General features: G+C 34.2%; 2 protein-coding genes across 10 annotated transcripts in view; one reads left to right on the forward strand and one right to left on the reverse strand.

The window, feature by feature from the left end:
- Positions 1 to 15,166, forward strand: part of PSIP1 (PC4 and SRSF1 interacting protein 1) — a 40,394-nt gene extending 25,228 nt beyond the window's left edge. For 2 of the 8 annotated variants that reach the window (XM_057548081.1, XM_057548080.1), the window contains exons 9-16: positions 2,677 to 2,905; positions 3,844 to 3,962; positions 6,707 to 6,762; positions 7,361 to 7,431; positions 7,641 to 7,742; positions 7,846 to 8,059; positions 9,559 to 9,670; positions 14,912 to 15,166. In XM_057548081.1, the coding sequence (XP_057404064.1) occupies positions 2,677 to 2,905; positions 3,844 to 3,962; positions 6,707 to 6,762; positions 7,361 to 7,431; positions 7,641 to 7,742; positions 7,846 to 8,059; positions 9,559 to 9,670; positions 14,912 to 15,020 (1,012 nt within the window). In that variant the 3' untranslated portion in view covers positions 15,021 to 15,166. The other 6 variants (XM_057548083.1, XM_057548082.1, XM_057548086.1 and 3 more) reach the window with 6 other exon arrangements.
- A 17-nt stretch (positions 15,167 to 15,183) lies between these two features.
- SNAPC3 (small nuclear RNA activating complex polypeptide 3) overlaps positions 15,184 to 24,113 on the reverse strand; it is a 36,899-nt gene continuing 27,969 nt past the window's right edge. The window contains exons 7-9 of one of the 2 annotated variants that reach the window (XM_007176775.2): positions 22,742 to 22,906; positions 19,998 to 20,105; positions 15,184 to 15,508 (exon numbers count right to left, since the gene is read on the reverse strand). In XM_007176775.2, the coding sequence (XP_007176837.1) occupies positions 15,361 to 15,508; positions 19,998 to 20,105; positions 22,742 to 22,906 (421 nt within the window). In that variant the 3' untranslated portion in view covers positions 15,184 to 15,360. Of the gene's footprint in view, positions 15,509 to 19,997; positions 20,106 to 20,879; positions 21,734 to 22,741; positions 22,907 to 24,113 lie in introns of those variants that run through there. The other variant, XM_007176776.2, reaches the window with a different exon arrangement.

Below are 24,113 nucleotides of genomic sequence, written 5' to 3' on the forward strand. Positions count from 1 at the left end.
TGAGAGTATCTTCCTAGTCCATTTCTCTCCATGGCTTTTGTCTGATTCTTGGACTGGAAAGTATTAACCCTCCTTATTAGCTGAGCAGCTTTCTTATTCTGCTTTCATACTTTAGGGAGTTGGGCCCAAGATTCCTTTTTAAATCTCCATTAGTTTCTCTTAATGCAGGCTAGCGTCCCTTTTGGTAGTAATACTACTTTATTGTTAGCATGTGTCTGTTTAATTCTAGTCAGCTTCATGTGCCGTGGTCTCACTCATAAGACTTCCCCAGACATGCTTATCTCTTTATACTTAACTAAAAGCACTTTTGAGTTTATAGGTTTTCCTGAAGACCTACTCCCTGGTTTCTTTTTCATAGAACCATTTGTTCATCAGAAGGATCAAGGTATCCCAATTTGAATTCTTAAGGAAAGGCTGGCAACTTACAACCTTGATTGGATCTTTGACTCCAGTCTTTGTCTGAATTTGAAAATCTTTTACAGGATGGAAGTGACTTTCAACACTGAAATGCATGGAATTTTTTTCTCCTTCCTTTGTCGTCCTATTATTTTTTGAACTTACCGCTTTCTTGAAGTACCCTATCAAATTTATGTTGATAACAATCAACTCAAAATGCTAATATTCTATCTTGAAACCTCTTCACCCAGAGCCACAAGTTCACTGAACAAGTTTTCTCTCCAGTTATCACAGATGACAGTTTTACCCATTGTATAATATGTTAGGGTTTCAAATGCAAAGCAAGTGTCAAACGTTTTAGGTTTTGATGGACAACCCCAAAATACTAGCAGCTTACAATATTTATTTTTCACTTGTGCTATATGTAGGCTGGGCACTGGCTGTTATAGCTACTCTCAGCTTTGTATCTGGGCAAAAACTCTGTGGAGTGTAGAGCAAAACTATGTAAGCTCTTCTGAAACTTAAGCTCTCCACCATGAGAACAGCGTGTATCTGCTAGTGACAGCTTCTTTGCAGTGGGTCCTGAAATGACAAGACAGTGGATAGAGTCCAGAAGAGCTGAAACCATCTCATAATCCTCATGTAAAGTAAAAATATTTGTTATAAGCCACTGAGATATTTTGGGTTGTGTTTGCATTAATTTTTGCTATTAACATGTATTTATTATTTTGTTTAGTCTTTTAATATGTTTCCTATTGTACTGTGACCTATTAAAAAGGGAATTATCACCATGAGGTCTGTTTTTCATGGAAGATGGTAAGGAGGGAGGACCATTGGGAAAAGACTTAATTGCAGCAAGCAGTGATAGTTACGTTTATGGGAGTTCTCTGCTTTGACAGTTTCAAAAACTTTGAAATAATAATCCCATTTCTTAAAAACTTAACGATACACTTTTAAATCTACCTTTAAAAAAGAAAAACAGCTGCATGGTATTCCACTGTGTATGTATCATAATTCTTAAAAGTTTATTTCTTGTATGGATACATTTTTTTAGACATTGTCATCTGTCGTTTTGTACATGTGCAAATATATTGGTTAGAATACATTGCTAGAAGCAGATTTGCTGGGTTAAAAGGATATTTTTATTTTTAATACCTGCCTCTTTGCATAGGGGGTAACATTTTGGGGGAGACAGTTCGTCAATATCTATTAAGAGCCATGGGAATCCCTTTTATATTTGATTCTCTATTCCCATCTCTAAAAAATGATCATTATTAAAATATTTACCCCCTTGTGGAAATACTGAAGAAAGTTAAGGGATTTTACTTGCCTGCTTTTTCTTCCATCGATTAAAAGGATGAAACCTGTATAACATTTAAAAATAAACATAGCCAATGGTAGTTATGTGACAAAAAATTTCTAAAGAAATAAAGTGATTTTTTTTTCTTTTCCAATTTAATAATCTTAAGGGTTCAAGGAAGCAGTTGTCTGGTAGGTCAGTGGATTTGGAATTGAGAGATTGGGCTATTTGACCTTTTGCACCATCATTTTCTCATTTCTTAAATGGAATGGGTTGGACTAAATGATCTGGGGTCCCTTCCAGCTTTCAAATCCATTGATGTAATTATATAATATGTGTAAATCTCAATGAAATTCCTTGAACACTGTAATATTAAGGTTAATTGGCCATATATTTTACCATTATATGCGTCAGTTGGGAGCTTTTTACATTGCAAAGCATATTTCTTTAAATTTTAAAATGACCGTATTTCACCATTATGCAGTTCGATTCTGCAATTGTATTTTTCCCAGCATGGCTACTTTTTAAAACATTATTTACTTTTATAAATATGTAGAATATGAGCTCCATAAAATCTAGGCATCTCACACATCTTATACACTGATGTTCCCCAAAGTCAAGAACAGTACCATGGCATATGAGATAGTACTCAATATTATTTTTAAGTGAATGAGTCACATTACAAAAAACATGGAAAACAAAGGGAAAAAAAATCACTTTTCTTTTACCCTAATGCCACTGTAATTTTTCTGTCTTCTAACTTATATTAAAAGGATGTTCTTTTCCTTTTATGATTGGTTGATAGACACTCCATTATATTTTACTTAAAGATATTTAAAATTTGTTTTTAAATAAAAAACAAACTATATGTAGCTTATTGTTATCCAGAGTACTTACTCAATTAACTCAGAGAGGTGGTTGAATGACAAGTACTAATGATACATAAAAGATTATTTTTCATTGTTGTGCCTGTGAAATAGGGTAACTGAAGAAGACAAAAGTAAGAAAAAAGGGCAAGAGGAAAAACAACCTAAAAAGCAGCTTAAAAAGGATGAAGAGGGCCAGAAGGAAGAAGATAAGCCAAGAAAAGAGCCAGATAAAAAAGAGGGGAAAAAAGAAGTTGAATCAAAAAGGAAAAATTTAGCTAAAACAGGGCTTACATCAACCTCTGATTCTGAAGAGGAAGGAGATGATCAAGAAGGTGAAAAGGTAGAACGTTTGCATATCAAATAAAATATTTGTTCTATTGTTAGCTTCCTATGTAGTTCTTAATCTTTAGGAAAGTTTCAGTATCTTTATGAAAGTCTATAAATGTGATTAAAAGTTAAAATGAATTTCTTTACCTTTCTGAATAAACTTGAATTACCTGTGTTAAGAAGCATATTTGAAACTTTATTGTACATCCCAAGTTTATCTTACCTTTTCATAATTACATGGAAATTAAATGTCACATGATAAACTTCCAGTAACCCCACCTACCTATTGACAGAAAAGGTAGGAAAGTAGAGAATTAAGCCAGATAGGTTGTGACCAGTGAAGACAGATGTAAAAAGGTACATTTATACGTAGATTTTTATTATTTACCTCAATGAAATTCTTAACACTTCAGGCCTATTTAGGGTACATTTTATTGGTGGTACTTTATTTGAATACAGCAGTTGTTTGGGAATTTCATTAAAGCTATACGTTCTTTTCTGTATAAAAACACAAGTTTTGTGTATAGCCTTGGAAATCTACAGACCCAGGTTGTATAGGTCTTTCATTTATGTGTATCTAATCTATTAGTACTTCAGGAGCCCAAAACTAAATTCGGTAGGTTGAGCAGGTACTTGTCAGTAAACAGGTACTGAAGTCAAAGTCATAGTGCAGAGGCAAATAGCCTGAGGTGCTTCATTTTAACCCATCTTAACCAAAGCATATCATTCCTATAGCAGTGCAGTAAATGGATTATAAATCCCAAAATCATCAAGGGGAAAGTTAAATTTAGATAGCAACAACGTGTAATTCTGAGGGTTTTTTAAAAATTAGTAATTTATTCATCCCTTAAGAAAACTAGTTGCTTCTTTTCTCCCAAGATTGTAATCACAGAAGCATTAGTCACTGACTTGATAGTTAACTAAAACCATCCTAATTCTCAAATAAAACAGAAGAGAAAAGGTGGAAGAAACTTTCAGACTGCTCATAGAAGGAATATGCTGAAAGGCCAACATGAGAAAGAAGCAGCAGATAGAAAACGCAAGCAAGAGGAACAAATGGAAACTGAGCAGTAAGTATTTTCTTTTTCTAAATTTCAGTTTCTTTTTTTAAGCTAGCATGAAATGTTTAAACAATAGAATCTCATTTTCCAGACTTTCTGAAGCCTTTTAAAGAAGTGACTTTTCCATTGTGTTAGAAAAATGTCCTCAGTATATAATAATCATGTTTCAGGCTTCATTCTTTTCTGAGTAAAGAGGATGAAATTTACTGAGATAATCACCCTGTGAATTATTTTTAATTTAAACTGAAAGTGCAGATAGGGCTTAACTGTTAAGTGGCTTTGTAGAAAATGTCCTTATCCTCTATTTTCTTGTATAATATTAAATAGAGAAAGATAATAAATTGGTGGAGAAAGAATGAAAGAAATACCCATATTTGTCATACCACCAGCAGCCCTCCCCCAAAAGACCAGCAAAAATAACAAAAGCACAGATGGAAACCCAAGAAGCCAGTAAAGGAAAATTTAAAGGCTGACAGGGTTTGCATTAGATGTGTGCAATATAAATCAAGTTCAAGCTAAGAAGTTTTGATACCTGGAGACAATATACTTACCATGGGGAATTTTTCCCCTTTAAAAAGTTTATTCTATAAAATAATTTTATAACAGGGAAAATAGCAGTGCCAATGATGATTAGGCTTCATATGTTTATTACATTTGTTTTCCTAGTTATCTTTAGACTGTCACTTCCGAGTTCTTTCTCTGAAAAGTGTTTCTTTCTTTGTGAAGCATCTTGCATTATTCTGACTAAACTTTGTTTTTTTGTTGTTTTAGTGAGGAGGTGATTTTAAAAACATGCTCTAGGTCACTAAGACAAACTTAATAATAAACAGTGAAATTCTTAAAACTATTCTTAAGTAATTTTGTACTTTTTTAATATATAATCTGTAAGCCGAAAGTCTTTCTTGATAAGTATAGCGTTTGACCATCTGCTTTCTTAGTTTTTTTGGAGGATATATAAGCAGTTTTAGCTACTTGAGGGAGTAATTTAAAAATTGATCTAAAGCTCAGAAATGTTACTCCCTTTGTTAGACTTTGACCATTTATGTAAATACTAGAGTTATTTTTTGTTACCTATCCTTTCCTGTCCTTTCACTGAAAAGTTGTTGGACTGTTTGTTGCTTTTAACTTTATTGTGCTCCCCAAATTAAGATATAAAATTAGTTGTTGCTTAGTAAATCTAGCCCAACCCTTCTTCAGTATCTCAGAGTTAATCTTTATGTGTTTCAATTTCTTTTTGAATGTCCTCCGAATGTAACTTTCTCAAATTCTAATATTTGTGTTTTCTTTCCTTCTCCTGTTATTACAAAACTTTGTACTTGGACAGTTTTGCTCTGTAAAGCATTTCAGATGCAGCTTGTATGAAATGCATTATGCAAAATAAAGTTTATTGTATTGTATTCCCAGCCAAACAACATGTAATCTACAGTAATAAAAAATATATCTCATTTTGGGCTCAAAGCATTAATCCAGTTACTGAAAAGAGAATACAAGTGGAGCAAACAAGAGATGAAGATCTTGAGACAGACTCATTGGACTGAATTTCCCCCTCCCCCCCCTTGATGGAAGAATGTTCCAGATTCTAAATTGAGGACTTCATTAATGGCATTATTACTGTGTTATGATTGTTAAAAAACATTTCCTGTAAGATACACACTACATATTAAGGTCGGCCATCATTCCTGTTAAAAGGTTTTTACCAAGCTTAAAATGAAGCTTTGTGTTTGAAAGTTATAATAAGCTCAGATGAAGATGGTGGTTGTACATTATTTCATTTAGAAAATATAAAAATTCATTTTGTTTTGAAGCTAGGTGTTAAACTGGAGTAGCTACTATACCCCCAGAGAATGGGGCAGTTGTGCCCTTCCCTTGACATTCCTTTGTTGTTCAGTTCTTTAGAAGATTAATAATTGTTTTTTAATCCTGAGAGATTAAACAGTAGACTTGTTAAGAAAACAAAAATGAAACTGTAACCAAAATTTTAAAATAAAGTTTTTTAAAAAAAATACCTGATTTTTAGATATTTTTTTGTTCTTGTCTATTTCAATTGGTTTATTATAATAGGGCCCAAACTCCAAGTCAAGGTACTAGAAATTATTAAGAATTCATTTTTAAATGGTTATTTTTGTGATTTACAGTAAAATGGTACCTTTTCATTTGTGAAATGGTATGTAAATGTTAGTGAATGTCATTTAAGTTTGATATATTGGCACAAAAAAAAATCCCACTCCATTTTAATCTAGTAGTATTATAAAGTCTATTTAACCTTGAAACTAACTTTGAACCCCTCAAATTATCTACCCTTGGGAGATGTGGGAACAATTAAATCAGTCTATTTTGACGTGCTATTTTAAAAAATAATTGTGATGTAGAATTCATGAAACATTTACAGGCATTCTCTTCCCACTATGGCCTGTTTATCCACTGACCCTAAAGTCGGTCTTTTAACACAGTATTGTTGGAACAAAATTTCACCGAGGCAGCCATTAAAATTTCTTTGTAATGCCACTGAAAAATTAGATTGTTAGATTACTTTAGCATGTTAATTTTTACGTTTTGAGTTTTGTTTATATTTATACTAATTAATACTAATGTGGCATTACCAAGTTCTAAAAATTATAGTCAATTCCTTGTGATCTAGGCCACTGACTATTTTAAAGAAAAAAATTTTAACTTTTACATAAGGGATTGTGGGCGTTTGGTAACCAGTCACAAAGTTCCAATGTTTTTGAAATATTTGTGTTAACATTTGATAGGCAGAATAAAGATGAAGGAAAGAAGCCAGAAGTTAAGAAAGTGGAGAAGAAGCGAGGTTAGTTATTTCACTTTCTAAGATGTATAAAATTGTATTCTACACAGAAAGGAAGTTTTACAGACACCTAACTGTATAGGTTTTGAAATTGGTCATTTTATGTTCTTATCCTACAAGTATACATTTCAAATCCCTAATGGATTCTATATACCTTGCACTGTTTTTAAGTGTTATCAGGTGAACTTGCTAAGGAGTCTTATTATTTTACTGCTCAATATATGATGAAGTCAAATTTTTATAACATTGCCTAAAGCTAGATGTTTTACCATTTCTGACAAATCTGGTTTCAGATGGATTTTTTAGTTTTGGTTAAATGTGTAAGGGTGAAGCAGTGCCTTAAGGATTGCAGAAGAGGAGTTATTGGATGCAGACTGCTTTTTTTTTTAGCAACATGCAGCTAGATGGTGATTCTTTGCTTATATGATGAATGTTGCTTTCCTAAATACTAAAAATGGCAGATAACTTCTTAATGATGTAGACAGATTACAAAGAACATTTTTAAAAATTTACCAAACCTTTCCATTATAGTTTGCTTAGATTATACAAAAATACTGGTTTTGGAAAATCTATTTACTGTGTTTCACATTTTAATTTATAGAAACATCAATGGATTCTCGACTTCAAAGGATACATGCTGAAATTAAAAATTCACTCAAAATTGATAATCTTGTAAGTGTTTAATACCTCATTTAAAAATACAGTGCTGCTTTTATGGCTTCATATTTTCTCACATGATTTTATAAGTGTAAATTTGAGATAACAGACTTACTGGTTATTTTGTACTGCCTTGTTATTTGAGATTTTAAAAGTAATCTCTAGAAATAGATTATATGGGTTGTGGTAATTAACAGTTATGAAATTACTATTTTGTCATGAAGGATGTGAACAGATGTATTGAGGCCTTGGATGAACTTGCTTCACTTCAGGTCACAATGCAGCAAGCTCAAAAACACACAGAGATGATTACAACACTGAAAAAAGTAAGTGATTTTGAGTCATGTAGATTTTTAAAATTTCCTCATTATCACCACTTCTTTAAGTAACATTTAAAAAATTAATTATGAGTATGTTTTGTTTTCTCAGATACGGCGATTCAAAGTTAGTCAGGTTATCATGGAAAAGTCTACAATGTTGTATAACAAGTTTAAGAACATGTTTTTGGTTGGTGAAGGAGATTCTGTGATCACACAAGTGCTGAATAAATCTCTTGCCGAACAAAGGCAGCATGAGGAAGCAAATAAAACCAAAGATCAAGGGAAGAAAGGGCCAAACAAAAAACTAGAAAAGGAACAAACAGGTATGTGGTAATTGTTCGCTGGAACTACTTTTTAAAAATGGCTTCAATATTTAATCCTATTAATACCTTATCTATATTAAATGATGAGAAAGTCTCATAAAGCCCTTAGCAGAACATGATCAGCCTTAGCTTCTGGGTTTCTTTTTCATCCCTAAGTTTTCATCAAGTTTAAATTAGTAGTAGTAGTGGTTGCTATTCTCTTTCCATTTAAATTAGGAAACATTTCTAACCTATACAGAAGTCGAGGGAAATGAACTTCCCATGTCCCCATCACTCAGCTTCTGCAATTATCAATACATGAGCACTGCTTTTTTATATCCCCATCAAGTTTCTCTGTGACACCCCTGAAGATTATTTTGAAGCAAATTCCAGATACACTATTTCAATCATAAATATTTTAGGATGTATATATGACCGACGCTTAAAACAGAATCCATAGTTACAGGCATACCCCACAGGTTTGGTTCCAGACTACTGTAATAAAGTGAGTCACATGAGTTTTTTGGTTTCCCAGGGTGTATAAAAGTTTTTTACCCTATACTGTAATCTATTAAGTGTGCAGTAGGATTATGTCTAAAAAAACCAGTGTACATACGTTAATAAAAAAAAATACTTCGTTGCTAAGAAAATGTTAACAAATCATCTGGAGCCTTCAGTGAGTCATAGTAATAACATCAAATATCACTTGACCACAGATCACTGTAACAAATATAACAAAAGTCAAAAAGTTTGAAATACTGTGAGAATTACCAAAATGTGACACAGAGAAGTGGAGTGATCAAATGCTGTTGGGAAAATGGTGCTGATAAACATGCTTGATGTAGGATTGCCACAAACGTTGAATTTGTAAAAAAAAAAAAAAAAAAAAAAAAAAATGCAGTATCTATGAAGCACAGCAAAGTCAAGCGCAATAAATCGAGGTCTGCCTGTACCATTAGCCACTTCCCCCCAAATTAGCAGCTTCCCCAATTCCACGGTACTAAAACATCTTAGCAGCAACTGCTTAATGTAGAAAAAAATGTTCCAAAGGAGTTGAATTTTGTTACTTATTAGGGAATGATATAGGTCTCCTTAGAGATTTGTTAATGAAATAATATTTACAGGGAAGCCCTCATCATTTTGTCATAAGAGACGAAATCATGTTAATTAACTACTTTGCCACGTTTTGTTGTTAAATACAAAATTTTACTGTGATTCACATTGCTTTTTCTAAGAACTAGAATAAATCATAATGCTCCAAAGAGTTGTACCACCCTTTCGTGTTCCTGATAACAGTAACAAATGGAATAATCAGATTAGTAACCTACTTATATGGACAGATATATGTAGTAACCCTGTTTCTTATTGTGCCTTGTCTACCCAAAGGATTACAATGTAATTTCAAATAAAATACAGTATTAGAAACTTTGGGACTATGTTTTATTTTTGATTTTGGGTCTTTCAAGACATCTTAAAATATGAGAAGCTCTAACAGTTTTTCCATTGAAATCTTTATAAAGGTTCAAAGACTCTAAATGGAGGATCGGATGCTCAAGACAGTAATCAACCACAACATAATGGAGACAGCAATGAAGAAAGCAAAGACCACCATGAGGCCAGCATTAAGAAAAAGTGAGGACATGTTTTAGTGGGTTGTGATGTATGTTTTAATTTTTAAATCACATTGCTGTTCCAAGGTTATTTGTGTAAGGGATTATATTTTCATCACTCACTTTCTGAATTCAGGATTCAAGACGCAAATTAAAATGGCCAAGCCGTAAAGAAACTTCACTTAAAACTAATATGCCACTGTATTCAAGGGAATAGAGCAAGGCAGGAATCCTGTTTAAAAAAATAACTATTCCTTGGACTTCTTCCACTGATAGCACCTTTAATAATGACCCATGTCCATACTTCTTGAATTTTGACAGGATACAGAAATTAGATCTAAAATCATAGGCTGTGTTGTATTATCATACCCACTCTAAAATAACTAGATATGTAACCGTAGTTATCCAAATCTTGGTTTGTCCACTGTACACTTGAAGGACTTGGAATCAAACATCCTTTCTAATTCTGAAATTCAGGGAAATCTTGTCCATGTGTATATTACCCTCTCTTCTTAAGATTTATAATATGTTGGTATCACAGATATAACATTTTCATGTTCTTTAAAGAGAATTCATTTTAAAGCTGGAAGTGGTGGGAAAGGGCCTGGGCCATGATGCTTCCCTGAGTTATTTTGCTTGATGTGCATATTACTTTGGGAAGAAGACACAACATGGTAAAATAAAATTTTGAACAAAAGATAACAATTAATAAAGTCACGGAAAAAATTCTTTTGGTGATTTTAAAAACAAATGCACAGATTTAATATCTTTTTTCCTCCTGAGGAAAAAAAAATCCTAATCCCAGTTGTCACACCTTTCTTTCCCCCTTTTCTTTAGGCCATCCAGTGAAGAGAGAGAGACTGAAATATCTCTGAAGGATTCTACACTAGATAACTAGGTTGACATACCTGGAATATAAAGAACATTTGAGAAGTTTGTAATGGTTTTCATTCGAAATATTTAGACTGCTGAAAGTTTTAAATTTTTATAAGCATAGGTTTTGATGTTTAAAACTTGCTTTGAGGGAGAAATCTCCTTACCTTTGTTTAAAAGTGACTAAACATTGCTAATTGTACTTGTGCAGTATTAACAGCTACATTATACAGTAAATGTGAGGGAAAGTCCAATTTAGGAAACGTTAAACTGCTTTTCCAGACATTGGTTGTAGTATATTTTCAATTAGTGTGTGTATGTTAATGTGTAATTGATAGTAGAAAAAGGTTACATTTTTAAAACTGCTACTTGTATAAACCTTTCCTCTTTTCCCAAATACTGTCGGTTTTGTGCATAGTTTTTACAAATCTTGGATTTACCAGACTGTCTTTTCATTGTTTGTGGGTTTTGTAGAAGTTAATCAATCATTTTTACAGTAGATAAAATGTTACTTCTATACAAGTATTCACTCCCTCCCTTCTTTTATCAAAAGTTAATTTTAATCTCAGTCTACATTGTGCTACATTATCCTGCTGCTTTGTAACAACGTGTGGTCTGTATGCCTTTTTGTATGACAACTAGATATCCAACTGACGTTGAACTGTTTGTTCTACGGGGTACAAAACTCATGTTAACTTTTGAAGGTAATTTAGTTTTGTGGCTGGGAATTCAGTGAAGTCACATGAGTTTCCTGCAGCGAGCAGGAGTATATATAGGAATGAATCTGGCTTTAGGGTTCAACCATCTAAGATCCTTTACAGGCACTAGTAGCTGAAACTGAAAACTAAATGATAAAAGTTTATTTTTGAGAAATGTCTCGAGTTTCTGAATTTTTTTAAAAGTCACACATTAAAGAAGTCACTAAGTATTTTTTTAATTGGAAAAAAGGCAATCCATAATGCTTTTGCAGTAAATAAAAGTAAATACTATATAAGGAAACTAACCTATTTGAAAACATGGGTATACCAGAAGGGAATTTTTATTTCTATGTCATACATGTGACAGGATTGCAAAAAGTGGAAACACAGTAGACAAAAGTAAAGGAGTTGTCTGTATATTCATGGATATGGACTAAATCAGGGTGAACCAAGGTTAACACAAAATTTAAGGGTAACTTAACAGATAGCATTTCTAAGATATTTTGAATACTAGGTCAGTTGGTGGTTTGCAGTAGCTTAAAAGACACTTCTCATGTTTAGAAACTGAATATGGGAAAAAGGCTTAATTACCAGTGTTTGCATGTGACATGCATCGTATGCTTTGACCTCTCGGGTAATTGTTTTCATCTACAGATGAAAAGTTTGAAACATTTCAGTAATTGGAGTTTTGCTTTTGAGAGGTCTTACAATGGAACTAGGACCCACTGTTTTGAGGGAACTCTTGCTATTATATCTGTTTGGTCCTTAATACAATTTAAATTTGGACAGATTTATTCTAGTTAAGCCATAAGTGTCAACATGTAAACTTGTTTTGATTAAAGAATTTTTCTATCAAAGTCTACTAGTAAATTACTTCTTTGCCACTTATAAAACTGTGCTGAAATTCTGGATTTGCTTCCAAGAGAGTATACTTGGTCATAGAAACTGTATTATTTGGGGACACAGGGTTACTAAAACGTAAGCTCAAAATGATAAAAATAAAGGAAATGTTATCTTTTGGTTTACCCTTCCTTTTTTTTCGGTGACCCAACGGATCTATATAGTTCTACCAAGAAACCACAGACTATTCAAATGCTGGAGAGAAATATAGTAGCATTCTGATTATTTATGTCTACTTTTATGGGCTGACCTTGCTCTAGCCAGTTGATTCATGTAGCGTTAAAACACTGTTGCCTTCTCTTTACCCTCATTTCAAGAAAAAATTTTTTTGTCATAGGTTGATTCACAGATAACTACTATTCTCAGAACTCTTAAGAAAAAGTCATATAAACCGGTATCAATTTTTGGGAGCACTGGCTCAATTTAAATTTGTATTTGACCAAAACTACATAGCCGAACAAGTCAGTAAGAGATACTTTAAATGAGCTAGCTAGCCCCAACCCAAACGTATTTTTTTTTATATATAAGCAACATCTCTTCTGTGTTTTTTTTTTTTTTAACCATCAGATAACGTTTAAAAGAGTAAGTTACATATGACTCAGCAGAATCAGTTGTTGCATGTTTTCTCAGAGAAATTTCGTATGTATCATCTAAAATGGAGAACCTGAAACAGCTTGATTGGAATGATTTCAAATAGTAGGATGATAGATTTTATCCAGTTTTTGCTGATACATTGATTGTAGCATACCCATACACACTTACCTGGTTAAAGACGTCAGGTCAAGATCAGGTCTGCCATCTAATCCTGTACAAGAGCAAAGGCTTTTACAGGGCTCTGTGAGGGCTTCACTAATACAACTTATCCAGAGAAATGATCTATTGGAAATAGCAAACCCATAATTACATATTAAGAAATGGAGAAGCTGCTATATAGTCCAAAATGTGTTTACATATTTATGCTGTGTAATTTTCCAACCTTAGAGATGATAAGAGACACTGCAATTTGATTGGGAGAAAGGTCAAATTATCCTTAAAGGATACTGAAGCCTAAAATAGGTATTGCTTTTCTAGGTAATCATTTTGTGCCTGTCCATCCACTAGTATATCAAAATTCCATTCATTTCTAACTACAGAGGATGCTGATTAGTAAGTTCATAACATTTTCATATTTGCCTTCTTCAGATAAAATGTTGACTGTAGTTTGTCATGTGTTTAAAACTGAATTTTACAGCTACAAAATCCCTGATTCAAAACATCTTAAATATGCCTACTTCAAAGTTAGGGGTTTCTTTTGAGTTGAACGTAGTGGGAGACCTGTATAACTGATATGCAGTACATTGGCAAGTTCTGAGAGTAATATGGTAGGCCTTTAGACCGCACCAGGAAATGATAATAGAAGGGTATCTGAGCCTTTGTAACTTCGGTGAAGAAGTTAACCTTAAGAACCAGCAGAATAATAATCTCAAAGAAGAACAAAATAAGAATTTCAATAGCAGTAATGTTTTAACTGACAGCCTTCTTTGCCAGTAAAATAAATTGATTGGTACCACGCATGGATTAATGCTGCTTTGTGACAATCCACTTTCTGGAATTTGCTGTTTTGAGATATGGAATGATGAAAATAAAAGTAAACAGACCCTTGCATACTAATGGAAGACCTATAAGGAATGCAGTTTAAAAATAAAGGAAGCAAAAATTCATTTTTACCTGTGGAACTTTAAAGAATTAGATAAATCTTTGGTTTTCCAGCAGGATTTTCAATCTGTTCTAATTCAGCATCATTGGAAACATGAAAGTAAACATGCAGGCAATAACAGCCAGCCAGCCATGGAGGGACCTCTTATTTCCTTATGCTGATTTTCTGGTGTATTGACTGAATCAGTGAATATGCTCACCGCTAGAAACAGGTCCTTGTCTTCTACATACCAATCGACTTAATTGACTTATGTGGCATTTAAGTCCATAAAACATTTCACTGTCAACCTTTTAAACACACAGTCTTTTAGGCTTCATCAGTTTTTGATTTATATGGTAAATGTTCTTAGCCATCCAGGGAAAGTGGAATTCAGCCGAATTTAAATATAACCTAGAAGAGAGAACGTGAAATTTAAGTACAACACATTTAAAATGTTTAATTCTGTTTAATATTTTTCCAGCATTCCTAAAAGTATTAAACAATTAAATTTTCCACCAAAAAAGATTTCCAGAAAACATTTCAATATAGGTAGCTACAATTTTCTCTCACGGAGCTAGACCTCAGAATTTATCAAAGTTGCCCTGTGGCCCAGAATGAGAATAGGATAACTAGACTATCATAACCAGAAGAATGAAGAGCTGGGATAGAAAAACAATTGTGTTTTTGTATACAGGATGCTGTGTATTATTGCCTAAGAATCATGATCCACAGCTAGCAATCCATAGGATCTTGATTTCCCATGTCCATTCATTGGTCATATTAGATAAAATCGATTTCTTTAAATCATAAAAATATTAAATGGGCATACATTTTAAACTAATAGCATTTGTGATTCCAAAAACTTCTGGTCAAGAAATGAAGCTTCAGTTTAAGTTACTTCTGTGAAGGTATGAGTGTATACTCAAGATCTTTATACATTCGTTATTCGTGTAGTGAGTCTTTCTGAAGTGTTAAGCGTGCCTAGTTTCTACCAAAACAAAACCTAACATTACAAAAGCGCTCAGTGTAAGATTAAATTACACAATAGCTACTCTTAATACTGTATTTATTAAATAGTCTGCTTTTATTCTTAACTTCTCCCTCATTTTTATTACAGATATTTGAAGGATCTTTACCTTGGAAGCCTCATGGTACAAGGTGTAGCGCTCACATTCTTCAAAGAATTTTCAAAACACTTCCATCACTTGATGTATAATGACAGATGAGCAAAAAGCCCTCTGGACAAAGAGTGAATAGGCATACTACAGACTGGGAGAAAACCAGAATACTTGTATCTGACAAAGGATTTGTACTCAGGATACATAAAAGCACTCCTACAAATCAATGAGACAACTCAAAAATGGGCAAAAAAGCACTGAATAAAAACTATACTTTGGAATATTAAAATAATTTAATATATTTCAAAACATTTAAATACATTTAAGTTGCTTAATAAGACCTGTGATTTGAACTTTCTTTGCTGGGGTGGTAACTTCAGCTGATTGTTTCAGGTGGATCCTGCTCCTCACTGGCATTTCTTGGAAGTAAAGGGTACACATTTTGATATTAACTAAAGGTTCCAGGATCAACATAAGGATAAGCGAGGAATTCCCCCAGTTTGTTGCCTTCTGAATCATAGTGGAGCATTCGGAAGCAAACATCACAAAAGAAACATGGGTCCTCTGGTGCAAAACTGTCATTGTTCGTCACCCATCTGTAGTTAAAAAAGATGTATATTATTATAATCGACTTTTTCATGCTTTAATATGCCGCAGTAGTTATGACCTGTAATAATATGTATACATAACATTCCCACTATTGCCTTATTTTAGCTTATTTATATAGTCCTTTATATAATTTTGTATACACATGTATACATACAGACATATCACTACCAATACTCCACAAGGCAAAAGGACAACTGTGCTCTGAAAGACTTCTCCTTAAAGGTAAGTAGAAAAGAATGTAAATCCATACTTGAAAGCATCACATACTTGCCATGACATACCTATCCTTCAAATAACTGTTTACATAAACACAAATGTTTTCTTCTAATAGGCCATCTTGAAAATGCATAATATTAGATACTACAAACTTGATAAACTTTTTGCTTAATCTTTCTAACTGGTAAATTAGTACTGGTTAACTTGAAAACTCCAGCTTTTTTTTCTTTTTTAACATCTTTATTGGAGTATAATTGCTTTACAATGGTGTGTTAGTTTCTGCTGAATAACAAAGTAAATCTGCTATACATATACATATATCCCCATATCCCCTCCCTCTTGGGTCTCCCTCCCACCCCTCTAGGTGGTCACAAAGCACCCAGCTGATCTCCCTGTGCTATGCAGCTGCTTTCCACTAGCTAGCTATTTTACATTTGGTACAAGTCAATGCCACTCTCTTACTTCATCCCAGCTTACCCTTCCCCCTCCCCGTGTCCTCAAGTCCATTCTCTACGTCTGCATCTTTATTCCTGTCCTGCCCCTAGGTTTGTCAGAACCATTTTTCTTTTTTAGATTCCATATATATGTTAGCATACAGTATTTGTTTTTCTCTTTCTTAGTTTACTCTGTATCAGAGACTCTAGGTCCATCCACCTCACTACAAATAACTCAATTTCGTTTCTTTTTATGGCTGAGTAATATTCCATTGTATATATGTGCCACATCTTCTTTATCCATTCATTGTCGATGGACACTTAGGTTGCTTCCATGTCCTGGCTATTGTAAATAGTGCTGCAATGAACATTGTGGTACATGTCTCTTTCTGAATTATGGTTTTCTCAGGGTATATGCCCAGTAGGAGGATTGCTGGGTCGTATGGTAGTTCTGTTTTTAGTTTTTTAAGGAACCTCCATACTGTTCTCCATAGTGGCTGTAATCAACTTACATTCCCACCAACAGTGCAAGAGGGTTCCCTTTTCTCCACACCCTCTCCAGCATTTATTGTCTGTAGATTTTTTGATGATGGCCATTCTGACCGGTGTGAGGTGATACCTCACTGTAAAAACTCCAGGTTTTTAACCTAGAATTTAGGATTAAAATGTTACAGAGTATATACAAATGGGAATATGGGCAACATTATTCAAATGAGATTTTGGGTTTTGACCTGAAATGTCACATTAAGTGAAAATGATATTTTTCAGTCTATCTGAATTCTGCATCCCATGGATTGTTTTGACATCCCCTGATTTCCATTTTGATCTGATAACTGATTTATCATGTTTTCCTATTGATCATTTAGAAAAGCATATTGTGAATATATGCAAATCAATCAATGTGATACACCATATTAAGAAATTGAAGGATGAAAACCATATGATCATCTCAACAGAAAAAATAGAAAAAATCTGAAAGAGAAATTAAGGAAACACTCCCATTTACCACTGCAACAAAAAGAATAAAATACCTAGGAATAAACCTACCTAAGGAGACAAAAGACCTGTATGCAGAAAACTATAAGACGATGAAAGAAATTAAAGATGATACAAACAGATGGAGAGATATATACCATGTTCTTGGATTGGAAGAATCAACATTGTGAAAATGACTATACTACCCAAAGCAATCTACAGATTCAATGCAATCCCTATCAAACTACCAATGGCATTTTTCACAGAACTAGAACAAAATATTTAACAATTTGTATGGAAACACAAAAGACCCCGAATAGCCCAAGCAATCTTCAGAAAGAAAAACGGAGCTGGAAGAATCAGGCTCCCGGACTTCAGACTGTACTACAAAGCTACAGTAATCAAGAGAGTATGGTACTGGCACAAAAACAGAAATATAGATCAATGGAACATGATAGAAAGCCCAGAGATAAACCCATGCACATATGGTCATCTTATTTTTGATAAAGGAGTCAAGAACATACAATGGAGAAAAGACAGCCTCTTCAATAACTGGTGCTGGGAAAACTGGACAGCTACATGTAAAAGAATGAAATTAGAACACTCCCTAACACCATACACAAAAATAAACTCAAAATGGATTAATGACCTAAGTGTAAGGCCAGACACTATCAAACTCTTAGAGGAAAACATAGGCAGAACACTCTATGACATAAATCACAGCAAGGTTCTTTTTGACCCACCTCCTAGAGAAATGGAAATAAAAACAAAAATAAACAAATGGGACCTAATGAAACTTAAAAGTTTTTGCACAGCAAAGGAAACCATAAACAAGACGAAAAGACAACCCTCAGAATGGGAGAAAATATTTGCAAATGAAGCAACTGACAAAGGATTATTCTCCAAAATTTACAAGCAGCTCATGCAGCTCAATATCAAAAAAACAAACAACCCAATCCAAAAGTGGGCAGAAGACCTAAATAGACATTTCTCCAAAGAAGGTATACAGATAGCCAACAAACACATGAAAGGATGCTCAACATCACGAATCACTAGAGAACTGCAAACCAAAACTACAATGAGGTATCACCTCACACCAGTCAGAATGGCCATCATCAAAAAATCTACAAACAAAAAATGCTGGAGAGGGTGTGGTGGAGTAAAAGGAACCCTGCTGCACTGTTGGTGGGAATGTAAACTGATACAGCCATTATGGAGAACAGTATGGAGGTTCCTTAAAAAACTAAAAACAGAACTACCATATGACCCAGCAATCCCACTACTGGGCATACACCCTGAGAAAACCATAATTCAAAAAGCATCATGTACCACAATGTTCATTGCAGCTCTATTTACAATAGCCAGGACATGGAAGCAACCTAAGTGTCCATCAACAGATGAACGGATAAAGAAGATGTGGCACATATATACATGGAATATTACTCAGCCATAAAAAGAAACGAAACTGAGTTATTTGTAGTGAGGTGGATGGACCCAGAGTCTGTCATACAGAGTGAACTAAGTCAGAAAGAGAAAAATAAATACCGTACGGCTAACACATATATATGGAATCTTAAAAACAAAAACAAAGGTTCTGAAGAACCTAGGGGCAGGACAGGAATGAAGACACAGATGTAGAGAATGGACTTGAGGACACGGGGAGGGGGAAGGGTAAGCTGGGATGAAGTAAGAGAGTGGCATGGACATATATATACACTACCAAATGTAAAATAGACAGCTAGTGGGAAGCAGCTGCATAGCCCAGGGAGATCAGCTCAGTGCTTTGTTACCACCTAGAGGGGTGGGATAGGGAGGGTGGGAGCGAGACGCAAGAGGGAGGAGATATGGGGATATATGTGTATGTATAGCTGACTCACTTTGTTATACAGCAGAAACTAACATACCATTGTAAAGCAATTATACTCCAATAAAGATGTTAAAAAAAAAAAAAAAAAGGGCTTCCCTGGTGGCACAGTTCTTGAGAATCTGCCTGCCAATGCAGGGGACACGGGTTCGAGCCCTGGTCTGGGAAGATCCCACATGCCAAGGAGCAACTGGGCCCGTGAGCCACAATTACTGAGCCTGCGCGTCTGGAGCCTGTGCTCTGCAACAAGAGAGGCCGCGATGGTGAGAGGCCCGCGCACCGCGATGAGGAGTGGCCCCCACCTGCCACAACTGGAGAAAGCCCTCGCACAGAAACGAAGACCCAACACACCCATGGATAGATCAATAAATAAATAAAAATTAAACTTTAAAAAAAAAAAAAAAGTAGAGCCAAGCCAGGGAGAGTTACTTTAAAAAAAAAAACAAACAAAAAAAACACTGTGGTGGGGAACCCAAAACAAACTGATGACACTAAATTCTTCCGTTTTCGTCTAAATGGCTTTTTGACTCTGAGCCACAGTTAAAACAAAAGCTAAACATGCAAAACCACAAAATTTTATGAAACCATATTTTGACCTCATTAAAAATGAGATGCAGTGTTATTTTTATCATCGAGAAGCTGTGGATGAAGCCAATTTTGTAAACTGCTAACAAGAGGTAGAAAGAATATGGCTCCCTGATGACATACATCATCCAGCATAAATTATCAACCAAACTAAAGTCTGACCTAATCCCTGGACTTCCATTATACATAATTCCTTATTGTCTAAAACATGGCTCTAACCTACTAAACTGATTTGTACTACTGTTTGTACTGCTTTCCTACTAGATAAAAGCCTTTATATTATTTATATTCCAGAGTGTAAATCCTCAATTCAAAACAGAAAAAAAACTGAAATACCAAAAATCTAAAGTACTTGACTGTTAAAAACCAATACTTTTCAAGGAAAAAAACAGAATCACTTACCTAGCCGTGTACATTTTACAAACAAAACATTTTCTGGTCCAGAGCCAATGCTTCTTGATAAGAAGGGGATAGAGTGTCCTATCCAGGCAGTCATTATGATGCACAAGCCTTTTGTACATGAAAAAATAAATGATGATATTGTAGTGCAAATTTTTGTGATCCGTAATGAAATATATCCTTACCTCAAAATTAAGAACACGGTAGGTATATTTTTCAATTTATTGTGTTCCACAAAACACTTTCTCCAAAAGAGCATTTGGGATTAAACAATGTTTTCTTTCCTGGGAAACTTCCCAAATCCCTTTATGGCCATGTGCACTATGACTCTTAAGAGGGAAATACTGTAGGCAGCATTTCTTGAATGTACTCCTTCAGAGAATCCCTGCTTTGCTCAACACGTAGTACACAGTCTGAGCAAGTGTACTCAGTGCTATTTTACCTAGATTAAGTGGTTTTGTGTTACAAACATGGGTCTTCTTTTATTAAAAGAGCTCTCATTAAAATCCAAATCTGGCTTCCGTTATAATGTGAATTGGTAGGACTTTAGTTTTAGGTGTCAGAATTCAGAAATTTTAAGTGGGAGTCAGTTCTCACTATGCCACTAATCAGCTTAGTGGGTTTGGATAAATCCATTAACCATGCTGGACCCCAGGTTCTTCATCTGAAAAATGAATGGAATGCACAACAGTATTTTAAAGGCCCCTGATAATTATAAAATTTGATTTTTCTTTTTTTTTAGTAAGAAAGGGTAGCAATGTATTAACTTCACCATCAGAAAATGATTAATAAACTTTTAATAGTTTACCAACTATTAAACTATGAAATGGCACTGAATGATTAAATCCTCCTGTAAGATAAAAATTACTTGTAGTCAATTACATTAAAAAACTCCTTAGGAAAGTCCTATAGTGCAAATGCTTAACAAGTGTAAATTGTTTTTCCAAGTCGCCTTGAATTTAAGGAATGACACTGTACAGCAATATGCCTACACTGTAAGAAATGTAAGGAGACTCAGATCACCAGAAAAAAGTCGACTGTCTTCCATCTTATGCTTATACTGAGGCACACTCCCCCTCATTTGAGTGAAGAGCAAGCAGAACATTTTATAAAAACTTAACACTTTATCAAAGAAGTAAACCTAAATAATTTTAAGTCATATAAATCTATGAGGTTTATGAGCTCTCCTGGCTCTTGCTTCATCAATTCTTCCCTAGAGGCAACTGTTTTCCATTCTTTTAACTGCCTCTTTTTAATTTAGCTCCTCAACATCCCTCTGCAGAACTACTAAACTTTGGTTAAATAGATATTTAATGTTTAAATTATGACAAATGAATTAAACATCCCCCTAAACCACAGAATTGACTATAGGTTCATTTTACTGTGTAACACTTTTGTTTTCTAGCTACTAATTCTCTCATGTTTGCATTTGCTTAGGTTTCAGTGTACCTGTCACTAATTCAGTTCCCTATTTGCTGACAGAATGGTAAACGTGCTTTCCAAATGGGCTACACACCAACGGGAGGTCTAGCAGTCTCAGGACATGCTTCCTTCGTCCCCCGTCCTGCTCCAATCTCTGGACTAAGCTGTTCTCTAGGTCTGTTCTACAGCCATCATTCTGGGACTTCCCTTTCCCATCATTCTGAGAGTTCCTTTTTATGTCTTACCTATTCTGCTTTGCATTCCATGTGTTCCTTCTTCAAGGTTTACTCTTTGTGTAAAGTACTGCTGGTAGCTTCCTGAGAATGAGGGCATGGGAGGTAAATTTTTAGAGACCAGTCACTAAAACCCCAAAAAAGTGGAAGCAGGGACTTTCTAAAACCATCAGAATGAGTATATCATTGCTCCATAAAAAAATCTGAATCGTCTCTCAGAAAAAATCAAGCCAAGGATAGAGCAGGGCTTATTCCTATATAGTGGTCCTTCATAAATTGAGATTTCCTAAATAAGGAAATGAATAGCCTTATTCATTAGAGGTACCAGCTATACAAAATTTATAACTAATCCCTAAATCTCATTTTAGACTATTTCATTCCTGACCACTCTAAATCTTTATCAAAGCATTAAGCCTTCATATTTGTCAAATATTAGAATTACTCTTCTCTTCCCCCAGTTCCCTTTTACCTCCTTCAAATTTTGGCAAAAAGAGAAGAAACCTAGAAATATAGCTGCAGATTTGCAAAGCAAAGGGCCTATCTGATATACAAAGTGGATGACTATTACCTGAATAATAGCTGCCCAATATACAAAGATAATTACTTTTATTTACAGATTTTTAACCCCTTAATAAACAGTAAAGTATTTCTTTTTTTATAATAAAAATCCAGCCTGTATTGTTTGTCTTTATACCAGCACTGTCATAAAATATAATTTCTAATATTTTTTAATGGAGGAAGGGGCCCATGGAGACTCACAGAAGTCAAACACTGTCCTCAGGCAAAGGAGAAGCTTCAGTTATTTTTCTTGGTTTTTGGCATATTCTACCATTTCAAATGGCTCACACTGGTTAATCACTAAAGTAATTATTACAGATTTTCCAAAAGACAAACAATAGAAGATGCAAATGGATGCAGAGTTGGTCACTGCATAGCAAGCAGTTATTTTTGCTGCTCCTGAACGAAACTGCAGTGATGATTACTTTTATTCCTCTTATTTCAAACAAACAAAACTACCTGTGCTTTTATACTGTGAAATAAAGAAAAGGAAAACAGGACAAATAACAAAATGTTCTGAGTTCTACCACTTACCTTATGTCAGTAATGACAACAACGTGTTCACAGTCTCCCTGGTGACAGTATAAGTATGGAAAACCCAGTTTAATATGCAAGTCATTGAAGGTGAAATCTTCCATCTTAGCAGTCTGAAACTTTCCATAGCCTCTATCATGGGACTCTGACCACTCAATGATGGTTCTGAGGAGGAAAACGGCAAGGCTGTATCACTGCTCCAAGCGGTTTGCAACTGCATGTTTCACAAAAGCCGGCTCACCGAATTAACTGGACAGCTACCAACTTGAAATGAAAACCAGAGTGGCTGACACATGTTGCAAGTAGGAAGGAACTCTGAATTTTTCCGTATCCATTAGAGCAGCAGTTCTCAAAGTAAGGTCCTGAGACTCCCACAGAGGTTTGTGAGGTCAAAATTATCTTTACGGTAATCTTAAAACTCTTTTCAATTCTTATTCTCTCATAAACACCAGTTTTCTGGAGGCTATGTGATGTGTGTTATCACTTCAGACTGAATGGAAAATGTATAACAACGTCACTCTTCTCACTATTTTATTTTGTTCTGGAAGTTATTTTTCACAAAATTGTTATTAATGGTAACTGTAACTTGACTATTTAAATTAGTTAATATTTTAAAATATTTCTTAGTTTCAATTTCTAATACAGTGAATATTTACAGCTATAACCCACATAAACAAAAGCTCTTTGGAGTCAATTATTTACAGTATAAAGGAGTGCGGAGGCCAAGTCTGAGAACTGCTGCATTAGAATATAGATACAAATGGCTATAATGAAAGAGTTTACATAAACACTCAGAAAAAATATACATATATACTCTATTTGCCAGAATACCAATAATAAAAGTATGGTAATACTTTTATGTAGATAACATGATGTCAGACATAGATTTTTCATGTTATCTACATAAGCAACCTTACATACACATATCCACTCCAAACAGTATACATTGGACAAGCAGAAAAAAATAGTGAAAGATTAATTTACTATCACCTAAACATGAAGAACAGAGATTAATAAAGTGTTTAAGTGGAATTTAATCTTTTTTTCAGATGTATCTAAGGCTCTACACAAGATTTACTATAATTTCTGAAACAGCAGATATTACATTTAAAAAATAATTCTAGATAGCTGGCAAAGATTTTGAAATGGTCTATGTATGTCTTTGGTAAGAAAATTTTCTTTTTGGGGTAAAAATTTGATTAACTTACTATAACCTAGGCCAACCAGATAACTTTGAAAATATTTTAAAAACTGAGAGATACTTTTTAACCCCAAAACAAACAAAAAACAATCTAACAAAATAATTCCTTGGCAAAGATTCTTAAGAGACCAATAATAGAATTTGTGGTGATAACCCTATTTTTACAACGAG

This window comes from Balaenoptera acutorostrata, chromosome 6 (genome assembly GCF_949987535.1).
Source record: "Balaenoptera acutorostrata chromosome 6, mBalAcu1.1, whole genome shotgun sequence".
NCBI lineage: Eukaryota > Metazoa > Chordata > Mammalia > Artiodactyla > Balaenopteridae > Balaenoptera > Balaenoptera acutorostrata.